Here is a 27,263-nt window from a genome sequence, read left to right on the forward strand (position 1 = left end):
GTAAGAGAATTTGCTTCACCTGATTCACTTTTTCCTGATTTCCCCTCTTTGTCCGATTTTGATGACACTTATACCTGTGATGTTTATACTGATGCTCACTTATGTCTAATTTGTACGGAAATTGAAGATGCTTTATAAGGTGATACTTCTTCTGATATTTCTTTTGAGATTTTTACTGACAAAGTTGATGTTGCAAATGTAAATGTAGCTCTAGCTGCCAAAATTTTGCCATTCGTTGAGCAACCACCTGCTTTGGAGCTAAAGTCACTCTATGCATTTTTAAAATTTAATAATAATTTCATTTAAACTTGAATCTGAATAAGAACAAAAGTTGTTATAAATATTGAGGGAACATAAGAAGGCAATTGGATGGACCTTGGATTACATTTTTGGTATTAGGTCATCAATATATTTGCATCAGATACTAATTGAATATGGAGCAAAAGAAGAGAGGCAGTCCCAAAGACGGCTTAACCCCTTGATTTTGAATGTTATGAAAAATGAGATATATATTGCACTAGAGGTCAGAGAGAATATCACATTCACTTGTCAATTTGACACTCTTACCTATAGAAGAATGTTCTTTGATTTTAGAATAAAAAAGTGAAAACACTAATAAAAAATTCAAAGTCAATGGATACGGCCACAAACTATTTCATGAGAGCCCCACATTAGAAGAAGAAATTGTAGAAGAGATCTCATTGGAAAAGACTGCTTATGCGATCATCTATCCACCTTGACTGCTCGTATGTGTTATTTTCTCTTTTCTCTTACTCTTATTTTATATTTATGTTCTTTCATTAAGAATACCGTGTGTCTTAAGTATGAGAGAGATGACCATTTACTTTGTTTTCTTTCATTTAGTTTGCATTATTTTTATTTGTTTTCTAAATAAAATAAAATATTACATGCCTCTTCATTGATTTTTGGGTTGCACGTGTTGTGTGAGTAATTTCTCTTTTATATTGATTAAAGATTTATAGTGTGATGTGATCAATTTGTTGTGCATTCTTAGTATGATAAGTAGAACTAAAATCTAAATTGTTCATCATTTGTGGTAGATCATTAACCTTTGTGAGATTTTGAGCTTAATAATGGATAATATTCAAAAATCCATTTTTTTCTTTTGTGAATTCACTCATGTCTGTTAGTCTCTAGAATTTGATCTAACTCTGTTTAAAACTGTTTGATTACTTGTGCATATTGATATGATAAAGAAAAGTTGTTTGTTTTTAATTTTTTAGCCAGTTAGCCAAAAAGTCAATCCTGAACAATATCATCGTTTAACTATTTGGTTTCGAAGGAAGACCTCATGATGAGTGAGACACACAAATTCAGTCATTTTCCTTCCATTTGAAGTACGACAGTCGGAGTCAGAACAAAGGGAGTTTTGACGGCGGATTTTGGAAACGAGACTTGATTGGCTCGATAGAGTGGTTGAAGGATAATTAGTACAAATATATTATTAATCAGTTTGAAATTGCATTGTTCGAAGAAGGAAAAGGTGACTAGTGGCATATAGGGTTTTGAATGAGAGAGAAGTTGATAACGTGTTTGTGAAAAAGAAGACCTAATAAAAATGTTTCGTCTCCTCTCTCACTCGGGTCCAGGCTAAGAAGAATGTGTCAAGTTCAATTGGGCCTAACACTTAAGTCCATTAAGGAGTATTCTAACAACAATTTAGATTTCATAATTAATTTAAAGGATCAACTAATTATTTTCTAGAAAATAATATAGTCAAAAGAAAAATAATAAAACTATAAAGAATTAAAACTATAAACAATTCAAATAATTGTTTAGACTATCTCTACTAGCCTTGTTAAATAAATTCATCTTAAAATAAAATAAATAGATATAATTTATGTTTTTGCCATTATTATTCTACTAATCATTAAATCAATTAATAAGAAGAATATTTTCCTAATTATTATTATTATTCTTTTTAATCATAATATAAATAAATTATAGTGACTACTCGAATAAAAAACACAAGATAATAACGCGTTATTTAATAAGAATAAATAACTTGAATAATAAAATAATTCATATCTTAATTAAAAAGAAGTTTTTTTTACTCATTATAAAATATAAGGGTTAGAATCTTAATCCATTATATATAGGTTATCAAAAATAAACATTTAATCTATTACTATATTAGTAAAATAATATTTATCCTCTAGATTATATGGTATAAAATATATCATAAAAATAATAACTATTAAAATACAAGAATAAATCATAATTTAAATAATTATATCAATAATATTTAACTATTATAATTACATTAAATTGATTGAAAATTAAATAGATAGAATGTAATTCTTTTTAAGAGCTAAGAGATTAAATATCCCAAATAAACTGGTCACACCTTAAATTATAATAAATTAAAATTAGAAGTATTAAGGGTACTACAGTTTCATTTAAATTCCTTATACAAAATAATTTAATAAATAAATAATAAAAGTTAGAAAAAAAATAATTTAACCAAAATATTAGGTTGTTACATTTTCGAAACAAATGCTGTTATTGAAGTGGATGCGACATATATATATATATATATATATATATATATATATATATATATATATATATTCATTGATTTTTGAAATTAGAGTGAATAAAGAAATGCATTTTCAAATTCATCATAATATGAATATGAAGATGCATCTCCTAAAGTATTTTTGAATAACATAAGATGACTAATTTATAAAAGGGTTGAGTATGTAATATTAATGTTTCCGCAATTCCAAAATTTAAAAATATTTATGACTCATCGTCATGGTGAATTAGCACTCCATAAGGTGTACAAACCCTATAATTTAGCGGGCTTGATTGGCCCACCTTAAGTCCGTCTTGGCCCAAATTTCATAAGGGAAAAGGAAAAAAGGAAAAGAAAAAAAACAGAGAAGAAAAGTGAAGCGAGTGGAAGATACGAAATTGAAGAGAAGGAGTTGGAAGTGAGAAATCGAAATCGAAATCGAAATCGAAAATCAAAATGCCTGTGATGGAGAAGCTCAAGATGTTCGTTGTTCAAGAACCAGTTGTCGCTGCTTCATGTCTCATCGCCGGCTTTGGTATCTCTCCAAACCCTAATCTTAACCTTCCTCTTCTCAATATTTCATATATAATACTCCTTTACGGCTAAAATTAGGGTTACGTGTTGATTTATTTACCTCCCCATATACACACTTGGGGTTTTCCGATTACTGGAATGAAACGCTGCAATTCGATGCGCCAAAAATGATAGAAATCTGTAGTTTTGATTTTTCGAACATTCTAGATCTTGTTTGGAAAATATCATTCTGATTAAACGGATGAAAACACCCTTTTTGCTCCGGCCTTAAGTTTGTACACCTAATTGCCTGGATAGCCTATGCTTTTATTTGTAATGTTGCATTATGGATAGGAGCAAATTCAAGATGTTAATTGATTATGGGCTGAGATCCCCGATTTCTCAAATGGAATGAGGGATGAATCCAAACCCTTCAATCTTAATTTTAATATTTATAATCCCCACATTTTGTCATAGAGACTCAATGTCGACGACCTAACACGATTGAGATTGGCTATACATAGCAAAACTAACATAGGCAGGTAGAGAGAAGACCCATAGATTATGTGGCTTGGAGAGAGAAGTCAAACAACTAAAGGAAGAAGAAGATCTAAAATGACTATAAGAGAAGTTATTAAGAAAGATCTCGAGATTAACGATTTGGATAGAAGCATGGTCTTGGATAGAACATAATATAATGGCAAAAATTGATACATGTGGCCGACTGCACTTAGTGGGATAAAGCTTGGTTGTTATTGTATATTCCCCACGTTTTATTTTTCAATGAACTAGATTCCATTGGACCCTCTGTTCACTGGAGAGGATCCAGTCCAATGAAATGGAGAGCTTTGTTTACTATAATTGTGTATAAAGTCACCTAAAAGCTATGTCACATAATTTAGAAATGTGTGCCTATATTTAAATAAAACTATAGTAATGAAACTCTCCATTTCTTTTGAGAAATGGGAGAGGAACCCTACTCATTGAAATCTTGTCTAAAATAGGGCTATAAGTAACAGCATGGAGAGTTCACGATTCGGCTAAAAATTAGATTTATTGTATGTTAAACATGTTTCTAGTTGGATATAGTTGTTTTCTGTTGACATGCTTTGTACTTGCTATGAAAAATTTTCTGCAGGCCTTTTTCTTCCTGCTGTTGTAAGGCCTATTCTGGACTCATATCAAACAACCGAGCAACCTCCTCAACCTGCTTTGAGTGATGTGAGTGTTTCTTTTGGCTTTAACTTTGCAGTATTGTTTTGAAACGGAATAATATGTAGAAAGAAGTTAAATATTTAATGTCATTATGTGGGGTAACATTATTTTCACTCCCTTAACTGTAATGTAATCTTCAAATCCAAAGGTCTATATTGCCATCTTCTGATTTTTTTTATCATTGTTACGAAAGAGAGCTTATCCAGTTCTCTTCCTTATGAGTTACTTGTAATAGATGCAAACCCACCATTAGTTGCAGGAACATTTTCTCTTGAACCGGTTTTAGATGTGCTCCCTAGTCCTTAATCCCCACCCCCAAAAGAGGCAATCATTTACATTTATGGTGTCCTTTCCTGATATTGGTGTGTTCTGCCTTATTGCAGGTGGTTAAAGGTATGTCAGGTAAAAAATAAGCTGATTTACTTGAGATACAAGTGGATAATTGCCAGCTTCTCTGCTTGAACTTTTTTTTCCTTCTCATTCTGTGAGTAATAAAAGTACCTAGTTACAAAACATTTGATTGAGCATCAATTTGTTACAATCTATCAGTTCCAGATTCATCCAGAGACTTCATTTCATATTTAGATTAAATGTTTGGTTGAATGTCAAAGTTTATTCTGTTGCCTTATTGATTTTGTTCCTCTAGTGACAATATAAAGGAGTTTTGTTAAGCTGACTTGAATACTTGAATGTTGTTTATAAATCAAGTTGCCATTTAATATTGAGAACATAATATGTCTTGATTGTACTTGTCATTACCATGCTTTCACTAGGCTTTTGATCTTCTCCTTTTCCTGTCTCATTTTCACCTTCATGTTTGGAGAGTGACCCAAGTACTTTTTTTATGAATCTCATACAAAATCAGAATTGAGTAAACAATTGCTGATGTGTCTATTCAGTACTAAAATAGAATACTAGCACTAAAAAGTGAAGTTCGTAAGTGGTGCAAACGGGCTTATATGTAGTTAGTGCATGAATGAGCATATATTATTAATAATAATATATGACAAGGCTAACTACATCGTGTTATTAAATTTTAGAATAAAAAAAAGTAGTTTGTTAATTTAATTGGTTGGATACAATATATAACCTTAATTTTTTCCTAAAAAGTTTCATCTAATAGTAATTATATAATTGTTAGTATAAAATACTTAAAATGTTGAAATTATATTTTCAATTATTTTTAAGAGTAACCAATCTAAGAAACGATCTTATAATAGTATGTTGTCATAACTTATTATAATGCTTGTTTATTTTTCAAATTTATGTTTTAATCATCCTTGCAAATGATTTTTTATTTATTTATAAAAATTAAAACCAAGTATATCTTGTATTTTGAGATAAGCATATTTCACGTTGAATAAAAAAACATCTAGTATGTTGTTATATTTTGAATTTAGTTTGTCAAAACGTAATTTAATCCCTAATTTAGTTGTCTGTTATTAGAAGTATTTGAGAACTGTAGCTAATTAAACGGTTTATTACAGCTGCTTGAAAAAAAAAGTCTGTTCGTAACTATCATTTTCACTATGTAGTATGCTGAAAAATAAAAAATGGTTGAAATTTCACTTGTTATTTTGTTCTATTAAAGACAAAGACTAAAAGCAAAAGGAATGGAAAAGGAGAATGAAATGAGAAAAGAGACATGATTATAATTTTAAAAATCTTGTACAACTCATCACCATTCCACTAGAAAACAATATGAACTAACCCCACACACACTTTTTTTTCCACAGTAGTGATGCAACAGAATAAGCTGGTTGTGCTGTGTCTTCTACTGTAATATAGTTGATTTTAACCCACCAACAAAATCTCAATGCTTAAGGCTACTTCCATCTTTCTTCTTCTTCGGCTTTTTGTTCCTCCATTGAAGTGTAACCACCTGCTTCATCCCGTCACGGATGCTTGTCTGCAAATGCAAACTTAATACACAATCTGCATTCTAAATGATAACACACAGAAGTTTAAAGTTGAAACATTAAATGAAGAAAAAGTTGAATCTTACCCAAACACGAGCCTTTCCACGATGAGAGAAGCTGGAAGAGCTCCCAGAACGTTTCATCATCTTGTTGTTGTGAGTGACAGCAGTGTCTGCATTGCCAGTAGAAGAAGATGGAAAGACATGACTACCTCCAATGACCTGATCTCTTTTGACATTTTTTCTCCATGAACCGAACCAACCACTGTCTCCTTTGAGAAGAATACTCTTAGTACCAGAAGAACCATAGCAATTGGTGTTGTCTTCTGTTCTAAAAGACGGTGACCGGAATCTATTGCTGGTTACATAAGGACCCTGCTGCAATAGCGTGGGCGAAGGTACTACTAACAACCTTGGAGGAAGCTCTAAACTCTTGTCAGATGGATTGATGTAGGTGACAATTGCATTGCATAGCTTTGGTTTTCCAGGTTCTTGCTCCCATCGGAACGGTACCGAACCCGAGGTTTGCAGCGGTGGAGTCACCGTCCCTGATCTCTCTGGAGACGACTTCATATGCATTGCTGGTGGAGTAGAGAACAAAGGGAGCCTTGGTATGTTGCTCTGTTGATTTCCCTCAGAACCCATCACACACAGACACACAATACACACTCAAAAGAAACAAAGAATTTTGTGTAAGGAAGAGAGAAAATAATGATTTGGTGAGTGAAAATGAGTATGATTCATGTAACTGAAATGGGTTTTGCAAAAGATGAAAGTGCGGACATATGATTGATTAGGTGAAAATACAAAAATACGTATGGTATGTTACTTTCTGTTTTGTTTTATAAGGTGCAAAATGGCATTATCAATTCCATTATTTGCATCATGACACCCTTCAAATTATAATAATAATAATAACAAGAACAAAAACTAGCATATTTGTCTCGTGCCAAAACTTTAGGGACCAATAACATTTTCCATGATTTCAAAAGTTACAAAAAGAAGCCACTCAATTGGACCACTATCTAGTAGTCCATTTTACAAAAAGACAAAAACTCTGCACTATTTTGTCGGCATACTATGAGTATAGATAGAAGGACAGGGTATATAACATCAAATATTGATGTCAAAGTACCATTTCTCTTGAGTGACATATGTGATTATTTCTTACCCTGCCATTATAGACTTTGCCCTCAGCAAGCTTCGGTGTTTTCCATATCAACTTGGCATCCAAAGCTTATAGTATGAACAACAATTGCTATGGCCTACTATGATGAGATCATTGAGATGTCAACAAATATCGTAAATCAACTTTCATCTAATTTACTAAAACTATCATCACTTGAAACCGATCGCTTGAAACCGAGCACATACTTAACGTTGAGTGTAAGTTGACCGTAATCCTTTTTAAAGGCCACAAATAGGCTTGGTCTGTTGGGTATACTAACATTTTGTTTGCACTTTAATGTAAGACGGCTTAAAATTTTAGGTCCGTAGCTAATAATATGTTGGAAATTTCTTTTTCCACCCTTATGGTTTGTCTCACACATAAAAATCCAAAATTGTCTTCAGATATTTTAGAAATGCATCTCTGGGTGTACCTTTAATCACCTTATCCTCAGAAAATCAAGCAACCACCTCATTTTACAAAATATTTGTCCGGAGATGCATATGTGAAACTTTTATGAGGTGTATTTGGAGATGCATATTCGAAAGTGTATTTTAAGATATTTAAACAACCTTATTTCGGATATCCATCTCCGAAATCTTAGCTGCATACATATTGGACTGAAACATAGTCTTAAGCTTGTATTTTTTGAATCAAAAATCATTTTAATCTGACTAACATTGTCATAATTTAATTCAAACATTAACAAACACAAACATCATAGAACAAAGTAATGCATTAATTAAAAAAACATCTCGTAATATTACAAACATTGTTCTCAAAGTATGAAAATAAAACTAAAATATCCCAAAATACAAAAAAAAAACATAACCTACTGCGTATGCCTAATCCTAACCCATGATTCCTCCTCTGCCGTCGGTAACTCAAGGCATCATGTGGCTTGGTAAGTATGGCACGTGCGAGGACAACCACATCACCTCCACCTCTCTCAAACAGTCTAGACTCTACGCCCTCATACGTAATCCACATAATATTTTGACAGATCAACAATACAACAATGACATGGTCATCCCTGATCTACTCATTCTCTGGGATCTCCTTGTGAGCAAGCCTAGGTGGACGTCTAGAAGCGTTTGGTGTCATGACAAGGTGTGACACACTATAGAATCAAGTCATGTAATCGTCCACATAAGACCATTTGATTGTGGGTGACATACTCCGACACTACTCTAATACCAGATGACTCTCATATTCTGCTAGTGTGTCATCAAGATGTTTGCGGAAAATGCTGTTAGAAGCAAACTCGAAGGGGGATCTTAGAATGATCTGCACATATCAAAATTGAAGACAATTGTGCCTGCAAGCACATAGATTCACATTCTTTCCTTTTTTTTGATAATGACAATGGATATTTCAAGGAGGTGGTAAAAATAGAAAATAGATGGGTAAAACCCTCACAAATAGAGAGATTATACCCTACCCCTATAAGAACATACTTTTTCCCGTTTGACATTATCAAAAAACGTGCAAAAATAAAAAATAAGATAAAAGCGCAAACACATAGATCACAAATAATCATTTAAGGGAAATAGTAACTTAATTTAAGTTGATCGAAAAAGGTTCATATACAATAGAGCCAAAAATTGCAAGAAAGTAAACACAATTAAAGTAGAAAATAAAAATAAGGAGCAAGACGACTACTCCCATATCAGTATCATCACCGAACCTTAATTTTTATTTTCCCATCACAAACTTCTTAAGAAAGGGAACTTCCTTGGATACCTTTTGAATGACTAAGGATTTCTCTCCAAGAGGATGGTCAAAATCATCACTTTAAAAGTCATATCTTAAGGAGCCTCGATATCATTTATTCCATATCAGTTGTTTCATACTCTAAATCTCCATTAGTAAATAGGATCTTGATCTTACTTAGATATTTTGATCCAAAACTGAATGAAAGATGATGGATTTGAAAAATAGCCTTTCATATTTATTCTAGCATTGATTAAAATCTTGGTGACTAAATTACCATATGATAGTCGACTTATGTTGTTCCTTTTGCACTTGAGTATATGACACATCACTCCATATACTCAATTGGTTTGATAATTATGAGTCAACAAACACATAATTACTACATCTTCTTTCACGAGCTCTTCAAAATCTTCTCTTCTTAAAAAAGAACACGAGTTGTATTGGTTAAAAAGCGAAGTCCAATTATAAAAAACTTTGAATTAAATAAATATTTAAGTTAATTTTATTATTTAAAAAGAAATTAAGCAGCAAAATAGATTAAAAAAAAGAATGAAGAAGAAGTAGAGAGAAAAAATATAGCGTAAAGAAAATAAAACGATGGAAAATTCAGAGATGAAAGAAAGAGAACATGTCTTCAAGATGATGTCAACTTTTCTCTTCGAAACAATGTTTATTAGATGATGTCAATTTTTCTCTTCGAGATAATGTCTATTAGATGAAGTCAACTCTGGTCTTTAGACGATGCCAAATCTAAGTATATCAACCATATGAGTTGACTTTTGTAGTATTGACCACATAATCCAACGTAATTCTTTGTGAGACTTAAATGATGATCAAATGAGTTAAAGATCATTAGAAGGATTGACTCTCATTCTTCCGTTAAGAGGAAATAACTTTGCCAAAAGTGGTCTTCGATCTGATGAAGTGAAGCTTCATTCCTTCCATTAAACGGATTGCTTTTAGCCAATTTTTCTTTAAAATGAAACGAATTGCTTTTAGCCAATTTTTCTTTAAAATGAATTATGGATTTGTGTCTTTGGTTAGAGAAATTGATGTTGCTAGCATAGTGATCTCAAGAATTAGCTTATCTTCTTGATTTTATTGCTTCTAACATATCTTTGATTTCTTTAACTATTCAAAAATATGTTAAACACACGAAAATCCGCGTTAGAAAATAAAATTATTTTACTATCATCAACTAAATATGTCAAATTTATTATCGAACTTGAAATGATTATGCCAAAGAATAAATTTTAAATGTTGTCTCTTAGACTATTAGTTTCTTAATAACTTCTTCAAATAATATTAAATACATTGATATTTTTCTTTTACTAAAAGATAAGCAGTAAGACAGAATAAAAATTGTGAAAAATCTGCTTACCATATTCAAGTGTTTTCAATTTGACTATCTTTCATTCAAAATTATATATATAAAAAAATTAATTATGTTTGTCATTTCTGAGCTATCAATATTCTATCTTATAGAACGGTTAAAATAAATTACTCCAAAAATTCATATTTGAGGATTTAATAATATATCTTATATATTTTTTAAATATTTGGAAAAATCTAAAAATTCTCCAGTTTCTAAAGATAGCCACTCAATACACAAATTTTATTTTTCAATCACAAAAATAAATTTATTTAGGAAATATATTTTCAAATTTTTTTCAAAAATATATTTCCAAAACCTAATAAACAGAAAAATGCAAACAGTAAAACAAGTGTCAGATTTTGAGGGGTGATGTTTTGGATGATAAAACAATGATGAAGTTTGTGTGGAGATTGAAGGGAATATGAGAAAACTGAGGCTTATTACAAAAAGAATATAATCCTTTCACCTTACAATTCACTTCTTCGGTCAAACTATGCATAATTCCTCTTCTTTGTTCTTCATGACAATCATGGGTCACTTCTCAGAATCCAATTTTACAGTTTCAATTATTATTTGCAGTTTTAGAGTTACATATTTTATCTATCTTTCATTAAACTTATCTATATGAGTACAGTGTCGAATAATACTACTACAAAAAATCAGTGCTGGTCGAGTCACAGAGGGTGAAGCATATTGTAGATAACAAAGGATAATTGTGCAGCAGAATTTAGGTTCCGGAAATAAATTTTTGAAATTTTTTTGAAGGTTATTTTCGTAATAAATTTATTTATAAAATTGGAGTGTGACTAAAAAGTAAATGAAATGTATCCGTTCGGAGATGTATCTTCGAAAATTGTAAATATTTTTGAATTTTTACGTGGTATTTAAAAAATATATAGGATGTATTAAGAAATTTTCTCATATTTTAAGGATTTTTTTAATCTAACTCTAAAAAATCTGCGACTCATTAAAGATAACTCGTATGGGTTGTGACTCGCATAATTATAGACTTAAAAAAAATTATATTAATACATATATTTTATGATTCTAAAATAACATATTGATTTTTCTCATCTCAATTTATACATTAATAATATTTTTTCTTGTATTCTATTAGTTTCTCTTATATTAAATATTCGAGTATTATTTTATATTATATAATTTAGATATCTGTTGTATCTTAAAACAAATTATAATATTTATAAAAAATAATATTTTTTTAAAAAATAATATTTTTTATTTCATTTATAACAAATATTATAGGTTTTTATTTTATTTTTTCTTTAAAAAAAATTCGTTTAGACTCATTTAAAATCTGATAGTCATTTTAACAGCTCTATTCTTCTGTCACTATATAAGCAAATTTAATTGTTTTAATACATTTAACAATTAATATATAAGTTAAATGCATAAATGTATAAAAAAAAACAAATTTACGGAAGAGTATATTTATTTAATTTTTCTAACTTGACGAAGCACATGATTGATAATCTTTTGCCAATTATAATGCAGTCCCCAAGACACAAACAAAAGTCCCTTTCATTCCCCATTAATATTATGATCTGAGATATTGAGGAAAATCCCACTCATACACGAATAATGCGTTCTAGACGTTGATTGAACTCAGTGTAAAAAGAAATTAAACACCCTACCTAGTTAACCTCATTTTTCCAAACTCTAAATGGCCCTAACTAATTATTAGACGTATATATCCACCACTACTCTATTCAGTTAAAAACAAATTATCATTAAAATTTGTGAGTAAAAGGTCAATTTCTTGTCACTTTTTCGTAAAAAAAAAATTACAAACCATAACATATCATAAAATCCTTCTATAGGTGTCTTTGCATTGCACATACATCTCTACCCTTTTAATTAATCTCTTCATTATACTCACAGCTATGAAAAAAATAGATCAAACTCAAAATTTAATATATTAAAAATACTCAAGATATTTAGCATAAGATGAGAAGATAACATTTTTTTTTTTAAAATAATGCAAATAAATATTGAAAACTCATTCATACACTCCTTCAAATTTAAATTCAGATGAAATATATATATTTTTTAAAGTAATACTCCAATCTCTTGACTTGATTAATAAAAATATAAGTACTAATGATACCATGAAATTATTGCATATAGAAAACATACAAATTACAATGACATGCAAGAGACATACCAACCATACCAAGTAGCATTAGTTATTAAAAGAACACGACATCAAAGGTTGCTGCGCCAAAACCTCAACCTCCGTCCACACCGTCATGTCACTCGGAGAATTCCAGCAACACTCATTTTCCATCAGCTCCGGTAACTCAATCTCACCCCAAAAATCATCTCCGCCGCTATCTCCATCTGACACAATGCAACTCTTCTCGTCAAGTGAAGATTTCATCATACTCGCCGCCTTGGCCGCCGCCGCTTGAATGTCTCTTGCCGTAGAAGTGGCCGGAAGTGGTAGGTTTTCCACCTCGTTGGGAAAATTGAGTTGCGCTTTTCGGCCTTTGAGGCAATATACTGCGACGTCGTACGCTTTTGCGGCCATCTCCGGTACCGGGAATGATCCAAGCCATATACGAGATTTCTTCTTGGGTTCCCGAATCTCGGATACCCATCTTCCCCATCGCCGTTTCCGGACACCGCGGTAGACAGGGTGGCGGGTTCCAACTCTCCGGCTGTCAGCGGTGGTTACGTCATTTTCAATGGACGGTGTTGGTTTATTTTCGTCCATTCTCAGTTTCTACACTTGAAGCCGTTTTGACTCTCTCTCTCAGTGTGTCGCAACATTTATTTATAACAATTATTAAGTTTTTTTAACAAGACGTTAAATGAACGGCAATATGTTATTACGGAAATGCCCTCCCATGTATTTAACAAGTTTTTTGTGTGGAATGATATTCGATATTCATGATAACTATTATTTCTATTAATGTGTTATTTATTTATTTATTTTAATAAAATATAAATTTTGTATTATTTATTTAAGTATTAACTTTTCATCCTTAATTTTTTTTTATTTGAATATGGACTAAGTATGAATCTATGAGGAACATGGTTATTCATGTCCTAGTACAATAAGTAATTTTGGCATTTAAGAGATCGACAGGTTTGAAACAAAGTTCAATAGGTAGAAAATTGAGTCACTTAGGTCCTAATACGTTGAGTAATCCATGAGATGAACATATCTTAGAGAAACATTTAATCAAGGTTAACTAAGGCCCATGTAAATTGTCTGATAAAAAGAACTTGAAAGATCCTTTAATGCATGTCCTCCGAAACATCGCTAGAAAGCAAAAGGATATAGGTATTTGAATACCCTAGTACCTCGCTGTAAAATTCTAATAAAGGTCTTAGATTTATGTACATAATATTTTAACTTAAAAATCTCACAATAACTTTTAGATTTATGTACATAATATTCTAACTTAAAAATCTCACACTAACTTTTATCGCAGATTTATGCATCATAGTGTTTATAAGTCTCCTTTCCACTGTGGCATATGATGGGAAACGATCCTCTTTCATCAAGTTCTATGAAGTGAAATGTCCCCTTCCACCAGAGCCTACGTTGTGAAGTCTTGCTAATTATCATCATCATTATCATCCAACGATCCATTTTCATCATTGCGAACCAAATTCTAATATCATAACATTTGCACCTTCAATGGGAACGAATGGTTGTTCTTGTTTTCCGTTCACAACCACGATAGATCGGAGAGGATATGCAAGCACTAGAAGTTGTTCAAAGTGCATTAAGAAAGTATCAACCAAGAGAAAGCGAAAGTTGAAAACTTGTAATACGACCTTGAGTGATCAAACGTCGTGTAAGAGAAGTGTGAAACTAAGGACAGAGGTCGTGTAAGAAGAGTCTGAAGTCAATGTGAGTTCAACAAGAAAATCGAGGAGGCTATGTGCAGTCAATAAGAAATATTTAAAAGCATCATTAAAATCAACTAAGTCCCTCGTGTATTATCTATTATGAACCGTTTTGCAACACAAGCCAAGGTCGGGTGGAATGCCATATGCCTTAAAGATAAGTACAAGTTGTCTGATTTGAGTCACAAAGATGCCTGATTTGAATCAAGTTAAAAATGTGATTCGAGTCACAAATGTTGAAAAAAATTTATTCACCCTTGTTCAATTTTATTCGAGTCATGATATGTACATGATTTTTGTCAGGCACACACAATCTCAAATTTTCATGATTTTCAAAATACTTTGAGACTTTCTTTTCCACATTGTAGCACCTCAAATTTGCACCCTCCATTCATGCATTCATTTCATTTTTCAGGTCATTGACATCACATTAACATTACATTAACATTGCATAGTACATTGCATCTCATCAGTCAAGACTGGTATCAAGAGGATTCATCTGTGCAAAAGGCAAGGCATTTCCATGAGAAAAAAGCCCCTATGGTTGTTCTAGAGAGCTTATGTGAATCAAGGTTCATTTTGAAGCAACTTGACCAAGTGTTAGAGGCTCAAAGTCCACAGTGCAGTTTCAGGTCATCTAGGGCCCACAAAAGTCAACTGCAAGTCAACTGAGGGCTAGGAGGTGGAGAAATGGTTTGAGATACTTCATTCATGTCCCAAAGAGGTTTATTAATCATTACAAGTGTCTACCTTGAAGGATTTGAAGCCAGATCAAAAGTTTCCAAAAATGGAAAATGACCTGTAATTTCAAGTTTCCAAAAATGGCAAGTTTTTGGACCAACTTCAACTCAACTTTCCAACATCAAAGAAGCTTCAAATGAAATTTTGTCCAACATGAAAGTTGAATATCTTTCTCTCCTATTTCCAAAAAGTCCAAGATCATGAGCATCTGATGAATGGTTGAGGAGATATGATCCAATCATTGCCAAGTGTGCATGGAACTTCAAGAGGACATAACTTTTGACTCATAACTCCAAATTGAGTGCTCCTTTTTGCCAAATTCTTCTCATGACATGAACTTTCCAAATCATTCATCACATTGCATGAAATTTGAACATATGATCATTTGCTTATTCATGAAGATTTTGGAGGGAAAATCATAAATTTGAAATTGGTACATCATGGGAGTTTTTCACCATTGCCATTGTGTTAATTGGGAGTTTTTAAGTGAAAATGATCAGCCATGTAGCACTGTTCACGTGTGCATGCTTCATGCACCATGCAATTTTCATTTTTGTGCCATACACCTTATTTGCACTTAATTTCAACTAATCATGGTTAATTTGGATTAAGAGTGGATTAGGACTTCATATATATTCATAATCATAACAGAATGGAGGAGGATTCTAGATCTAGATCTCAAAATTCTCTCTCCCTCCAAAATTTTCTCCTAATCACAATTCAAAATTCTTCAACATAGCACCTTGATTTTATTGAAGAATCATGATCAGTGAGTGATTGAGTGTGAATTCAGCTTCTGTTTGAGGAATTTGAGCCAGAATCGTGCATGTGGAGCTCAAGAACATAACAATGGCAATTCAGATTTAAGCAAGATTGAAGCAGTTTCAAGTCTCAATTTCTTCATCAAACATCATAGCAAGTGTTCTGGAGTAGATTTGAAGCTTGCCAAGCCTTGATTCGCGCGTTTCCAGAAGTTGATCTTCAAGAGGTCATATTTTCGAGCTTCTTAATTCACTGTTTTGTATGCATAATCTTGTAGAACATTAAATGCTGAACAATCTGATATGAATTTCGTGTGAAATGATGCACTATAGCATGAGATATGCTCGATTGAAGTTTGGTTCATCAAACTTATTTTGCTCGATTTGAACTTGTTATGATGAATTAGAGTGAATGGATAGTGGATTCGTGTTCCTTGTTGCATGAGCTTCATTTTGGTGTAATTGCTTTCGAAAACTGGATTTTTTTTTATCATGTGACACTGTTCACCACCGTCTTCATGAAGAAGACGGTGGTTTCCACCGTGCGCCACCATGAGTGATGCGCTAGAGTTCTTGGATGAAGAACAGTCTGCAAATGCTGTTTGATCCGCGTATCCCTCTTCGATCCCAGCCTGGCGTGTTTCTGTTTCTTTTTCATTTTAATTCCACTTATCCAAAACGGCGTCGTTTTGGGACGCGTTTGGAATTTCTTCAATTCATTTTTGTATTTTTCATGATTACTTCAATTTTTATTTCATTTTTTCCATGCTACTTCAAAAAATCATAACTAATTGAAAAATGCTCCAAATAATTCCTGGTTTTTTGCTACTTGATCCTTGACATGTCTTCTATTTTATGATGTAAATTTCTGAAATTGTGCATGGCTGGATTTTGAATTGTGTTGCATTCTTTGAACATGTGTACATTTGGACCTTGCTTCATTCTTTCTATCATAAAATGTTCAATATTGATCCAAATGCCATGAAATTTTGCATGATGATTGTTAACATGTTGATGGACTTGTGTGATTTTATTTGGCATTTTTTGCTATTATCTTCACTGTTTGGGACACATGTACTTTAGGTGTGACAATTTGTGTCACACAATTGGATGTCTTGCTTATGCATTTTCATTTCCATATCAAATGAGCTTCTTTGTTTATGATTTTTGGTATGTTGATTCTATTGGACATATTGTATGCTCATGATTTTTTCTAGGATTGTTTGAGTCATTTCTATTTTGATATGGGATTTTCATTCATGATGATCATTTGTGAGCTTTGGATTTGCCTTTGCCTTCTCTTGCACATGAAATGAACATGCTTAATGATTTTGATTTGGTCTTTTTAGGACATGTTCATGATTGATTAAAGTTGCTTTGTGATGAGTATTAGCTTCTGTTTTGAATTTTTTCCCCACTTTTGACCCTAGGCTTTGCCCTAGGGGTTTGGACTCACATTTGAGCTTTGAATTTCAGGTTCAAGCATTCATCTCCATGATTGATGTTGCTCCATCCTTTGAGCTTGGTTATTGGCTATTGTGTGCTAACATTTGGTTGTTTTGTAGGCTTTGATGATAATTCACTTGAGTGTTTGCCTTATGGCTTGTTGTACATATTGGGATTGTCTGTCTGTTAAGATCTATTAACTGTTGTCTGTTTGTCTGAGCACTATACTGATTATTTGGTTGTTTACACAGGTACTTTAGCCGCTTTAACTCATTGTTTGAGTTGCTTTGCTTTGCTTGTGGTTGGCATACCACTTAGGTAACTTCCTTGATCTTCATGTAGTCTGGAAGACCTATCATGTTACTTTGGCAGGCACCTGTCTGAAGCCCTCCTTAAGAGGCAATGTTTGTGCTTGTTTATCTTTGTGCCTTGTACATTCAAAGACCTCCTAAGTGAAGAGGCATTGGCAGATAAAAGGGATGTGCAATCCATCCCCTGCTATTCAGTTGTGTCTTTCATCTTGCTCACACCATGTGTTAATGCACTTTGAATAAAAACCCAAAATCTTGTTGTGTCAGTCATTGTGGAATAGAGTCCCGCATTCTGGACTCCCACACTTTCATTGTTTCAAGCTCTCCCAGGCCAAGGATAAGAGCTATGAGGTCATACCCTCATTCCCATTTCATCTGCTTCACCGTAACGCTCAATGTTAGGGTTAAGAGCTAACCACACCCCTTTCCAGTTGGCTTGTTTGTCGAGGTTGATTTGACCCCTTGACTAAAGCCTAGCCTTGTATGAGCCATTTGTTTGCATATAGTGTGTGTGCTTGCTCCCTTGTGCTTGTGTTTGCTTACTTGATGTTTAGGCTAGCTTGCTTCATGTGGGAGTTAGGATTAGAGACCTCAACATAGGGATCGTATGCATGACAACTTCTAGGTTCGAGTCGTAGTCTCCCTAGTAGCTTGTTATCTCCCTAGTCTCTGGTTAGGATATAAGTTCTTTCCCTGTTAAGGGGAACTACGTCGCCCTGATCCTCATACCAGATGAGGTACGTAGGCAGGAGACGAGCTGATCTCTCCGGGCGCCCTTTTCCTTTTTCAACCCTCTCGTTTGTGTGGAGTTTGACGTAAGTCCAGCGATTGGCAGTCGGTTTCCTGTGTGTGTTTGCTTGTGTGGAGTTTGACGTAAGTCCAGCGATTGGCCGTCGGTTTCCTGTGTGTGGTTGTTTGTTCGGAGTCTGACGTAAGTCCAGCGATTGGCTGTCGGTTTCCTGTGTGTGTTTGTTTGTTCGGAGTCTGACGTAAGTCCAACGATTGGTAGTTGGTTTCCTGTTTGTGTTTTCTTTGGCGTGTGTTAGCCGAGCTACGAGTGCTCTGATTCTTCTCTGGTTAGAGAAGATATGTATGCATAGGATGCGATATCCTAGTGAGCATATTTTCCCTGTCCCCGAACTACGTTAACTTTGATGTTTGTCCATGACAAACTACGTAGGCCCAAGATGCGACATCCTGCCGAGTCCTTCTTCCGTCTTCCATCTGTGTTTTATTCCTTCTTGTGCAGTGTTTTGAGCAGTTATCTAGCAACCTTTCTTCTATTCTTTTTGAGCTTATTTCTCAGGAAGTAATTAAGAAAAATAAGGCTTTGGTTTCCGCCTAGGAATTTTTGTCCAAATTGGAGGCCATTTTAGAAGAAGAAAATTGATCCTTAGATCCTTCCCGTAAAAGGATAAAGGATCTATAGAAGTATCTAAAAGAGTGTCAGGAAAGTCAAAATAAGGTTGAGGACGACCTTTTTTGGACTAGAGTGTTTGTACCCGAAGTGAGTGAACATTTGTTGTTTTTGTTTTGTAATATATATACTCTACTTTATTACTTACTTGTATTTTACCTGATTTGTGGTGTTATTTTTTGTCACAAGTTCATTTATCTAGGACACATTGTTTACTCTGAGTTTGTGCCCGAAGTTTATTGGAAATTTCTAGAGATTGTATATGGTCATTGGCCAGTACCCCTTCCCACTTCCTAGGTGAAAACTTAGTTTGAGGTTGACGTATGGTAGAACCACCACAACTTCTAGAGTGGCTAGTTACCAAGAGGGAGTGAGTTGGTTGTTTGCTACTTTGTGGCTTGCTTTCTTTGTGTGTGTGCATTGGTGTCGTTGGGTTTTAATTTCTTTAGTCATACACATGTCGAATTTATGACAACACCCTTAAGTCTTTCTGATGGGGCTTCGATCACTTTAGTTGTACCCCCATATTCATCATTCCCTTTCATAATCACAAAGGAAAATGATAATTTAGTGGAAGTTTCTTCTTTCTTTAATTAAACATTCATGATACATTATAGTAACTTGTAGTTGATTTTTAAAAAAGAAAACTTTAAAATAACCAAGTTGTTATGCCACTGGTTGTTAGGAGACAAGGTAGTTGTTTTTGAATTCGTTCGAATAAGCCACTTCTACTTGTCTGGCTGAGAGAATATGAGTTACCTCTAGGAGGATGGATAACAATATCTTTCAACTGCTCAACCAAGGAGGCCACATTGATCTCCATGGTATGTATTCACCTTCTTTCTGGCCCTGTTGTAAAGCCTTGTAGATCCTTTTTTTCTCTAGAAAGGTTGGTGCTTATCATCATCCGTTTGTCATGAATGTTGTGGTACTTTAGCTTGAGGTGGACCGGGGAAGCCATAACGTAGAAAGTTAGTTCTAAGGGCCGACCTAGGATGTGGTTGTAGACATTTATGCATGAAACTACCAAAAATCAGGAGTTAATAGTCCTGATATCCATTCCTTCTTCTAAGGTGACCATCAACTTGATGTATCCTAAAGGACGGGTTACGGTTCCATCTAAAGCGTATAGTTCAGACCCTTAATAAGGTCGTCATTTCCCATTTTTCAGCCCATCTTCTTGTAGAGATATGAGTACATGATGTCATAGGAGGTGCCACAATTAATAAGTAATCTAGAAACGTCGAAGTTTGAGATTATGGTCGTTATGACCAAAGGAATAACTTTGTTTGAGATCTCTCGTATCTTCTTGTTGTCCCGAAATCCAAGGCTTTGCCTTTCTGGGATCTTAGTTGAAGTGTTTCCGTCCTTCTTACTAACGACCATCAACTCATAAAATTTCCTTTTCTCTATACTTTTGGACGACTTACTGGCCCAGAGGTGCCTCATATGATGGAAGTAATGTATTGGTGCATCCATTTGTGCCCTTCTTCTCCCCCGATGCTTATATCCTTGCCTTTGCCCTCAGTTATGACTTCAACAGTCTTCTTTGGGGCTTTTTTTTAATCTTTGAAGAGTCTTCTCAGCCCATATTTTCGTCATTGGTGTACTCTCCCAACCGAAATTCTTAATCATCCCTTCAATTTCATCCTTCAGTTGGATGTAATCGTTTGTGTTGTGGTTGTAACTCTTATAGAAACAACATTATTTGGGTTTATCTGTTAGTGCGGACTCCCTAACTTGGTACAAGTTCCTTATCCTGGATTCTCTAAGCTCTATGCTCATGCATTCCTTTAAGATTTACTCACATGAAGTGTTCAAGGGAGTGTAAACATTAAACCTAGAACATGGTTCATGCTTATTTTCTTCCTTCGACCACCCGACGTCTTTCTCTGATGGTCGGACGCGTCTTGCAATTTTCGGTCCCCGGTTTACCCCGATGGGTAAGAGTTTTTCTTTGTAGTTGATGTAGGTTTGGACTCTACTCAACAAGTCCTTCAGGTTATGGTCCTTTATGCACTCTAATTTTTATCGAAATGAAAAGTCCAACCTCAGTTCCCTTTCAAAGATCCAACACTTTAGGCTTTCATCCTAGCCTTTTTGCACTCTATTTCTTACCTTGCGTGATTCTGCTAAGCATGACCATGATTGTCAGTTTCCTCTTCCTAGCAGTGAAGTGGGTGATGAAAGCTTTGCACATGTAAACCCAAGAGTCTATACTTCCTTATTGAATGGATTTGTACCATGTCACAACTGATTCAGTTAGGGTTAGTGCAAATAACTTGTATTTCACGACCCCATCTACATGATAGTAGTCTACACAATCCTCTACATGATCAAAATTTTCATCCTCGTTCCCATCATAACTTTGGAGATTCAACAATTTTTCCAATGGTTTTAGGATCTTTTTTATCCATGATGTGAGCGCATATGGGACCTTTCTTCCGCTTTTGGACACAAACATATTCCTCATATCTCTCCATCCTCTGAGGACGAAGAACTTCACGAGGAGCATGGCTACCTCTTCCCCCTTCAATATTAGGGAAACAGTTTTTTGTCCGTGATATCAGAGACAGTTTGTAGACTTCTGGATTTATTTCATATCTCTTATTGGTTTAGGGATAACAATTTGGTTCCGGTGTGAAATCGACTCTTGTACAATGTTGTTCTTCATATTAGCATGGTGAATCTTTATTTAACCTGACATAATCTCTCCTCTATGGCTTGAGAGTTTTGCTACCGCACCATGTGATTGACACTATTCAACATGTCATTGGCTCCCCAAAGTTCCAAATTATCCTGCAGAAGATGAAGGCTAAGAATCAATTCTTGCCTAGGAATTTCAGGCAGTGATTGAGGTCTAAACAACGACTCGCCGTGATGAAACTGTGTTGCAAATCTAAGGAAATAAGGATGTTGAAATCCTATTTTATTTTCCTAGTCTGGACAAGATCTTATGGTGGAGGAATGGATGGAGAAGTAACCTGGAATTGATCGTTTGTTCCTTGAAGAGGAGGTGAAGGATACTTGGCAAACTCAGTGGCGGTAGCAACTTGCTGTTGGAAGGCGTAAATTGTATCTTTGGAAGCTGACATTGTCGACGAGTTTGATGGAGAATCTAAAGGAGAAGATTCTGAAATTTGAGGGAAATCATAATAAAATAGAGATTTGTACTAGGATATAAAGAGATATGGATTTCTAAAGGAGGAATTTCGATTGAAACAAGAGAGGTTTGATCGTGGAAAATTGTAGGAGTCAAAAGTCGATTTCTGCATACGACACCAATGTTCCGCTATGAAACTATAGTAAAAGTACAATCATGTTATCATATGGTATTGTTTCTTTGTTTTTCTAATTTTGTCAATTTGAGTGTATATGATATTTTTATTCGCTTATTTGTAATTTGCTTGTTATTCAAATATTCATGTGTTTTTATATCATTCACAATTGAGTTGTATTATGTTCGTTTCAACTGTTTAGTATTATACCATTAAGACCCTTCATTTCTCAATAAAATTAGAGTTTTGATCCATGATAGTGTTCCTTTTTTAGCCTAGAAAATTGCTTTTTGTCATTTCATTAGGCGTATCTTGAATCACAAGTTGGAACTCTTAGATCAAGGTGAAAATTCATTTAATTTGAATCGAGTGTTACGCATGACTCAAATCATGGACATTGTGAAAATTAGAATTTCCCCTGGATGATTTGACTCAAATCATAAAATAAACTTGACTCACATCATAACCTAGTGTGACTCGAAACATGATATAATCATGACTGAATAAGAACTCTAAAGAAATATAGGATTGAGCTCTTCTCAATTTGACTCGAATCATAAATAAAATGTGACTCGAATCACAACACCTTGTGACTCAAATCATGATTTCTTCTTGACTCGAATCATAACTTCACAAATATAATTTCCACCTTAGATTTATATAGTTGTTTCCTTGATCCAAAGAAGTGTGGAAATTATGTGGGTGAAATACATTGAGGCAAAATGTCAATTTGTCTTTTCTTCTATAATGTGTCTATTCCTAGCACCTTCGATCTTTCTCTTGTTTTGTAGAACAACTTCTTTAGTGTTAACCTATGTCAGATTCACTTCTTTTTGTTACACTTTGTTCTTGTAAAATTGGTTACTTTTTTAGGAAAGTTAGAGAGATTGAGTTGATCAATCTTGTAATGACTCATGGTTGATCAAGCTCATCATATCCATCAAGATCCAAGACCCATTTATCCAGAAATTTGAGAGAACCATGAGTGTGTGTTCTTTAATCACCTACATTACTTTTTTGACTAACACCTTATGAATTAGAGTGTTTGTGATATTCCTTTAGAAATGTTCATCATCTTCATCCTTAGTCATATTCCATTGTTGTGGACCTTCATCTATAAATATTGAGTGTTTGAGGGAGACTAGTGCTACATTAGGGTATTTAATTTGTGTGTGTAAAGTTTGATGTTTGTAATAGGTGAAGGTAATATTTCTTGAATGCAGTTTGGAACTTATTGGTATATATTAAGAAGAGAGCCTTATTATACTCCATGGAATACTTTTCTGAATTCTAGTACAAATTATTCGTAAGGAAGAGTTGGAAGTTGTATAACTTTGGTGAGATTGTGGAAAGACTGGTCGTAGAAAAAGTTAGGAGTTGTCAAATTAATGCTTAAGTAATAGCCATCACTCAAAACAGAAATCAGTGGGATCACGTGGATTGCCACACACGAATAATTAGAGGAGGTTATTGTGGATAACAATGTTATTAGATCAAGATCATTGGGGATCTTATTTTTATTAGCAGTTTAAGTGTTTGCATCAAGAGAGGAAATTTTCGTGTGATAATTTGTTGTAATAAAAAAACTTGTATCAAACGTATCAAAATAATGGAAAGTTGTGATTATTTCCCAATTTTTCTTTAACACCATTAAAGAGTGGAGTAGGTAAAGCGAGGATGAACGACGAACCACTATATATCTCTGTGTACATTTTCTTTATTATCTTACCTCCTTAATTTTCCAATATTCATTAATATTACTATTGCGTTAATGCATTATTGCATCGTTTGTATGTCATTTAGGTTAGACCATGCTTATTGCTATTTAATGTGTAAGTTTATGTCTATGATGCATCAATCTTATTGGATAATCATGAGTTCAATTATGTCTTGAATGAAAATCTATGTAAAGTGTTCTTAAATCGCTTTGTTTAAAGCAACTTTGGTTATCTTTTAATTAACTTGCATTGGAAGTAATCAAACCCTTAGTCATATCTTTTAATATTTCAATTGGTTTAATTCAATGGGATGCTTTCAAACTCTCTTAGTGTTATGTTATGCTTCCGCATTTATTAAAATCTCTGATTTTGTTTATGAGACCTAAAATGTTTTTGAAATTGTATTTATGGGGATATGTCTATTCAACCCCCTTCTATACCTCTTTGGGCCCATATTCTCACCCAATAATTAGTATCAGAGCAAGGCTTTTGATCAAAGTCTTGTGACTCCAAAAGTTGAGGATATGGTTCCTTTGATCCTAGACGTTTTTTTTTCCTATTAGGTTGGAAGCTTATGCAGTTCAATAAATTCTAAAAATGTTACATTGATTTCCTAATGTCTGATCATTCATTGCATGCATTACATATATTAACTTAAAGTAAAACCTTACTAGTGTATTCATCTAACATTAATTATATTTAAGATATTCTATAAGTTTTGATTCATGCAGGATTGAACTGACAATACTTTGAGGTATGTGTAATGTATCTGGAAACCTGACACTATGTCTTAAAGTTTGTTTCTGATTGATCCTACTTAAAGATGGACATGCATCCATATTGACAACATGCTTGAAGTTTTTGAGAGATAAAAGAAAGCAACCAAAAGCCTTTTCTACTGATCTATTCTTCCAAGGTTATCGTAAAAAGAAGATGAAGGAAACTTGTAACTATTGGAATGTTCTTTGAAGTCTCAATAATTACAAAATATTCAAGGGTAGAAATGTGTTCCTTTAAGTGATAATAATCATCAAAGAGTTGAATCCGTTATTCGGGATTGACAAGATGTGTCAATCAATGATAGTTGTAACAATCACCGTTCAAGTTCATCTAAGGCCTTATGAAGGAGAGTCTGATAGTATTCTTCAGACGTGCAAAATGAGTTGTATCCAATTAGTGTATTCTTGATCGTATTTTAGCTTATGATATTCTTGTTGTTAATTACTAATCATTTTCATATGCAACAAGTTAAACCTAGATCGTCTAAATTGGTATGATCACTCCAATCCTTTTTTATTTATTTTTAAGTACTAGATGTGTTATTTGTTTTAAATGTGTATTGGTATGTCTATGTGTATGTGATATGCTTGTGCCTCTCATGCCTTAATCAATCAATCATTCAATGTATTGATTAAATTTTATTTTGTACTTTCATGATATTTACATGTGCATCATTCATCTACTCATGCATCACCATTTATTTAAATCATTAAAAAGTCATGTTGACATTCAAATTTAAGCTATTTATCATTAATATCATCATTAAAGTTTTTTCATTTCATCAAAATAATTTTTTCATATATTAAAATTTTCTTTGAAATTTTTTGAAAATTTACTACTTAATTCGAGTCATCCTTTTAACTTGATTCAAATCACAAGTCTGGAAATTGTGACATTTTGGGGATGTTCAATTTGATTCTAGTCAGGATTTTCACTTGATTCAAATCAAACTTCTTTTTTACTAAAATAAAAAACTTATGATTCAAATCACAGTTACTACTTAATTCGAATTATAAACCCAAAATCACGCTAATTTTGAATTTCTTCAGATTTTCATTTCATTTCTCATTCTCCATTTCATTTCAAATACTCTCATCTCACTAAAAACCTCTTTCACAGAAATCTTCATCACACCCATTCATCATCGAAGACTGGAGGTTTGGCATTGTAGCTATCTCTTTCATTGGTGGTAGTCATGATGTTTTTCTCACGCTGGATCTCTCTATAATGTTAAGTGTTTGATTTGAGAATCAATAATAGAGCCAAAGCTCGGATACCAATTCAAGGTAGAGAAAAACAAGAAATGGAGGTTTGAATTTTTTTTGCAGACAATAAAAACTTTTGGAGTTTCTACACATACAATTTAAGGATAAACAACATAGAAGTTATCCTGGTTCGCTTGAAATTCAAAGCTACTCTAGTCCACCCTACCAAGGTGATTTCTCCCTCAAAAAGGACTTAATCCACTAATCTTGAAAGATTACAACAACGTCTAATAAATACAATTAAAGTTTTGATCCATGATAGTGTTCCTTTTTTAGTCTAGTAATTTGCTTTTGGTCATTTCATCACGTGTGGCTTGAATCACAAGTTAGAACTCTTAGATCATGGTGAAAACCCATTTTATTCAAATCAAGTGTTATGCATGACTCAAATCATGGACATTGTGAGGGAAGTTAGAGAGAGTGAGTTGATAAGTCTTGTAATGATTCATGGTTGATCAAGCTCATGATATCCATCAAGATCAAGACTCATTTATCCAGTCATTTGAGAGAACTTTGTGTGTGTTCTTCAGTCACCTAAATCTAATTCCTTGACTAACACCTCATAACTTAGAGTATTTATGAGATTCCTTTAACATTGTTCATCATCTTCATCCTTAGTCATATTCCATTGTTGTGGATCTTCATCTCTAAAGATTGAGTATTTGAGGGTGACTAGTGGTACAATAGGGTATCTAATTTTTTTGGATGAAGTTTGTTGTTTTTAACAGGTGCATGTATCATTTCTTGAATGACGTTTGGAACTTATTGGTATCTATCAAGAAGAGAGTTTCATTATACTCCATGGAAGACTTTGGAGAAGTCTAATATAGATTTTTCGTAAGACGGAGTTGGAAGTTGTCAAACTTTGGTGAGATTGTGGAAAGACTGGCGGCAAACAATGTTGGGAGTTGTCCAATCAACACTTAGCTAATGACAATCGCTCAGACAAAAAATTGGTGGAATCAGGTGGATTGTCTCACATGAATACTTGGAGCATGTTATTGTGGATAACAAAGTTATTGGACTTAGATCTTTGGGGATCTTGTTTTTATTAGCAGTTTGAGTGTTTGCATCAATAGAGAGAATTATCGTGTGATATTTTGTTGTAATCAAAACACTTGTATTAAACGTATCACAATAGTGAAAGATTGTGATTATTTCCCAATGTTTTTTTTAACATCATTGAAGAGTGAAGTAGGCAAAGCGAGGACGAACGTCAAACC

The 27,263-nt window shown here is 33.5% G+C and overlaps 4 protein-coding genes across 6 annotated transcripts in view; 1 reads left to right on the top strand and 3 right to left on the bottom strand.

Moving 5' to 3' along the window:
• Positions 1 to 2,760: 2,760 nt before the first annotated feature.
• Positions 2,761 to 5,000, top strand: LOC127132094 (uncharacterized). The gene is made up of 3 exons (XM_051060966.1): positions 2,761 to 3,074; positions 4,191 to 4,273; positions 4,651 to 5,000. The coding sequence occupies exons 1-3, from the start codon at positions 2,996 to 2,998 to the stop codon at positions 4,678 to 4,680; spliced, it is 192 nt and encodes a 63-aa protein (XP_050916923.1). The 5' UTR covers positions 2,761 to 2,995; the 3' UTR covers positions 4,681 to 5,000.
• An 899-nt stretch (positions 5,001 to 5,899) lies between these two features.
• LOC127132095 (uncharacterized protein At4g00950) lies at positions 5,900 to 7,050 on the bottom strand. 3 transcript variants are annotated; one of them, XM_051060968.1, is made up of 2 exons: positions 6,273 to 7,050; positions 5,900 to 6,189 (listed from the first exon to the last, which is right to left on the bottom strand). In XM_051060968.1, exons 1-2 carry the CDS (start codon positions 6,828 to 6,830, stop codon positions 6,163 to 6,165), a joined length of 585 nt encoding a protein of 194 aa, XP_050916925.1. In that variant the 5' UTR covers positions 6,831 to 7,050; the 3' UTR covers positions 5,900 to 6,162. The 3 variants fall into 3 exon arrangements, with proteins under 3 accessions (XP_050916925.1, XP_050916924.1, XP_050916926.1); XM_051060967.1 differs by having other exon boundaries at positions 5,900 to 6,176; positions 6,273 to 7,045; XM_051060969.1 differs by having other exon boundaries at positions 6,066 to 6,202.
• A 5,426-nt stretch (positions 7,051 to 12,476) lies between these two features.
• LOC127132096 (ethylene-responsive transcription factor ERF023) lies at positions 12,477 to 13,255 on the bottom strand. The gene has a single exon (XM_051060970.1). It carries the CDS (start codon positions 13,176 to 13,178, stop codon positions 12,645 to 12,647), a length of 534 nt encoding a protein of 177 aa, XP_050916927.1. The 5' UTR covers positions 13,179 to 13,255; the 3' UTR covers positions 12,477 to 12,644.
• Positions 13,256 to 21,953: 8,698 nt separating this feature from the next.
• Positions 21,954 to 27,263, bottom strand: part of LOC127128812 (eukaryotic translation initiation factor 4 gamma-like) — a 39,118-nt gene continuing 33,808 nt past the window's right edge. Inside the window, exon 3 of the mRNA XM_051058180.1 lies at positions 21,954 to 22,132. Coding sequence (XP_050914137.1) covers positions 21,954 to 22,132 — 179 coding nt within the window. The remainder of the gene's footprint in view (positions 22,133 to 27,263) is intronic.

Source organism: Lathyrus oleraceus, chromosome 3 (genome assembly GCF_024323335.1).
Source record: "Lathyrus oleraceus cultivar Zhongwan6 chromosome 3, CAAS_Psat_ZW6_1.0, whole genome shotgun sequence".
In the NCBI taxonomy this organism is placed as follows: domain Eukaryota; kingdom Viridiplantae; phylum Streptophyta; class Magnoliopsida; order Fabales; family Fabaceae; genus Lathyrus; species Lathyrus oleraceus.

Bases quoted from the DNA above. Each gene is read 5' to 3' on its own strand.
- LOC127132095 (XM_051060967.1), bottom strand. From the start codon at position 6,830: ATGGGTTCTGAGGGAAATCAACAGAGCAACATACCAAGGCTCCCTTTG. The intron at 6,177-6,272 runs GTAAGATTCAAC...TTGCATTTGCAG, and splicing joins GTGGAAAGGCTCGTGTTTGG to ACAAGCATCCGTGACGGGAT.
- LOC127132094 (XM_051060966.1), top strand. From the start codon at position 2,996: ATGCCTGTGATGGAGAAGCTCAAGATGTTCGTTGTTCAAGAACCAGTT. The intron at 3,075-4,190 runs GTATCTCTCCAA...AATTTTCTGCAG, and splicing joins ATGTCTCATCGCCGGCTTTG to GCCTTTTTCTTCCTGCTGTT. The intron at 4,274-4,650 runs GTGAGTGTTTCT...GCCTTATTGCAG, and splicing joins CTCAACCTGCTTTGAGTGAT to GTGGTTAAAGGTATGTCAGG.
- LOC127132096 (XM_051060970.1), bottom strand. From the start codon at position 13,178: ATGGACGAAAATAAACCAACACCGTCCATTGAAAATGACGTAACCACC.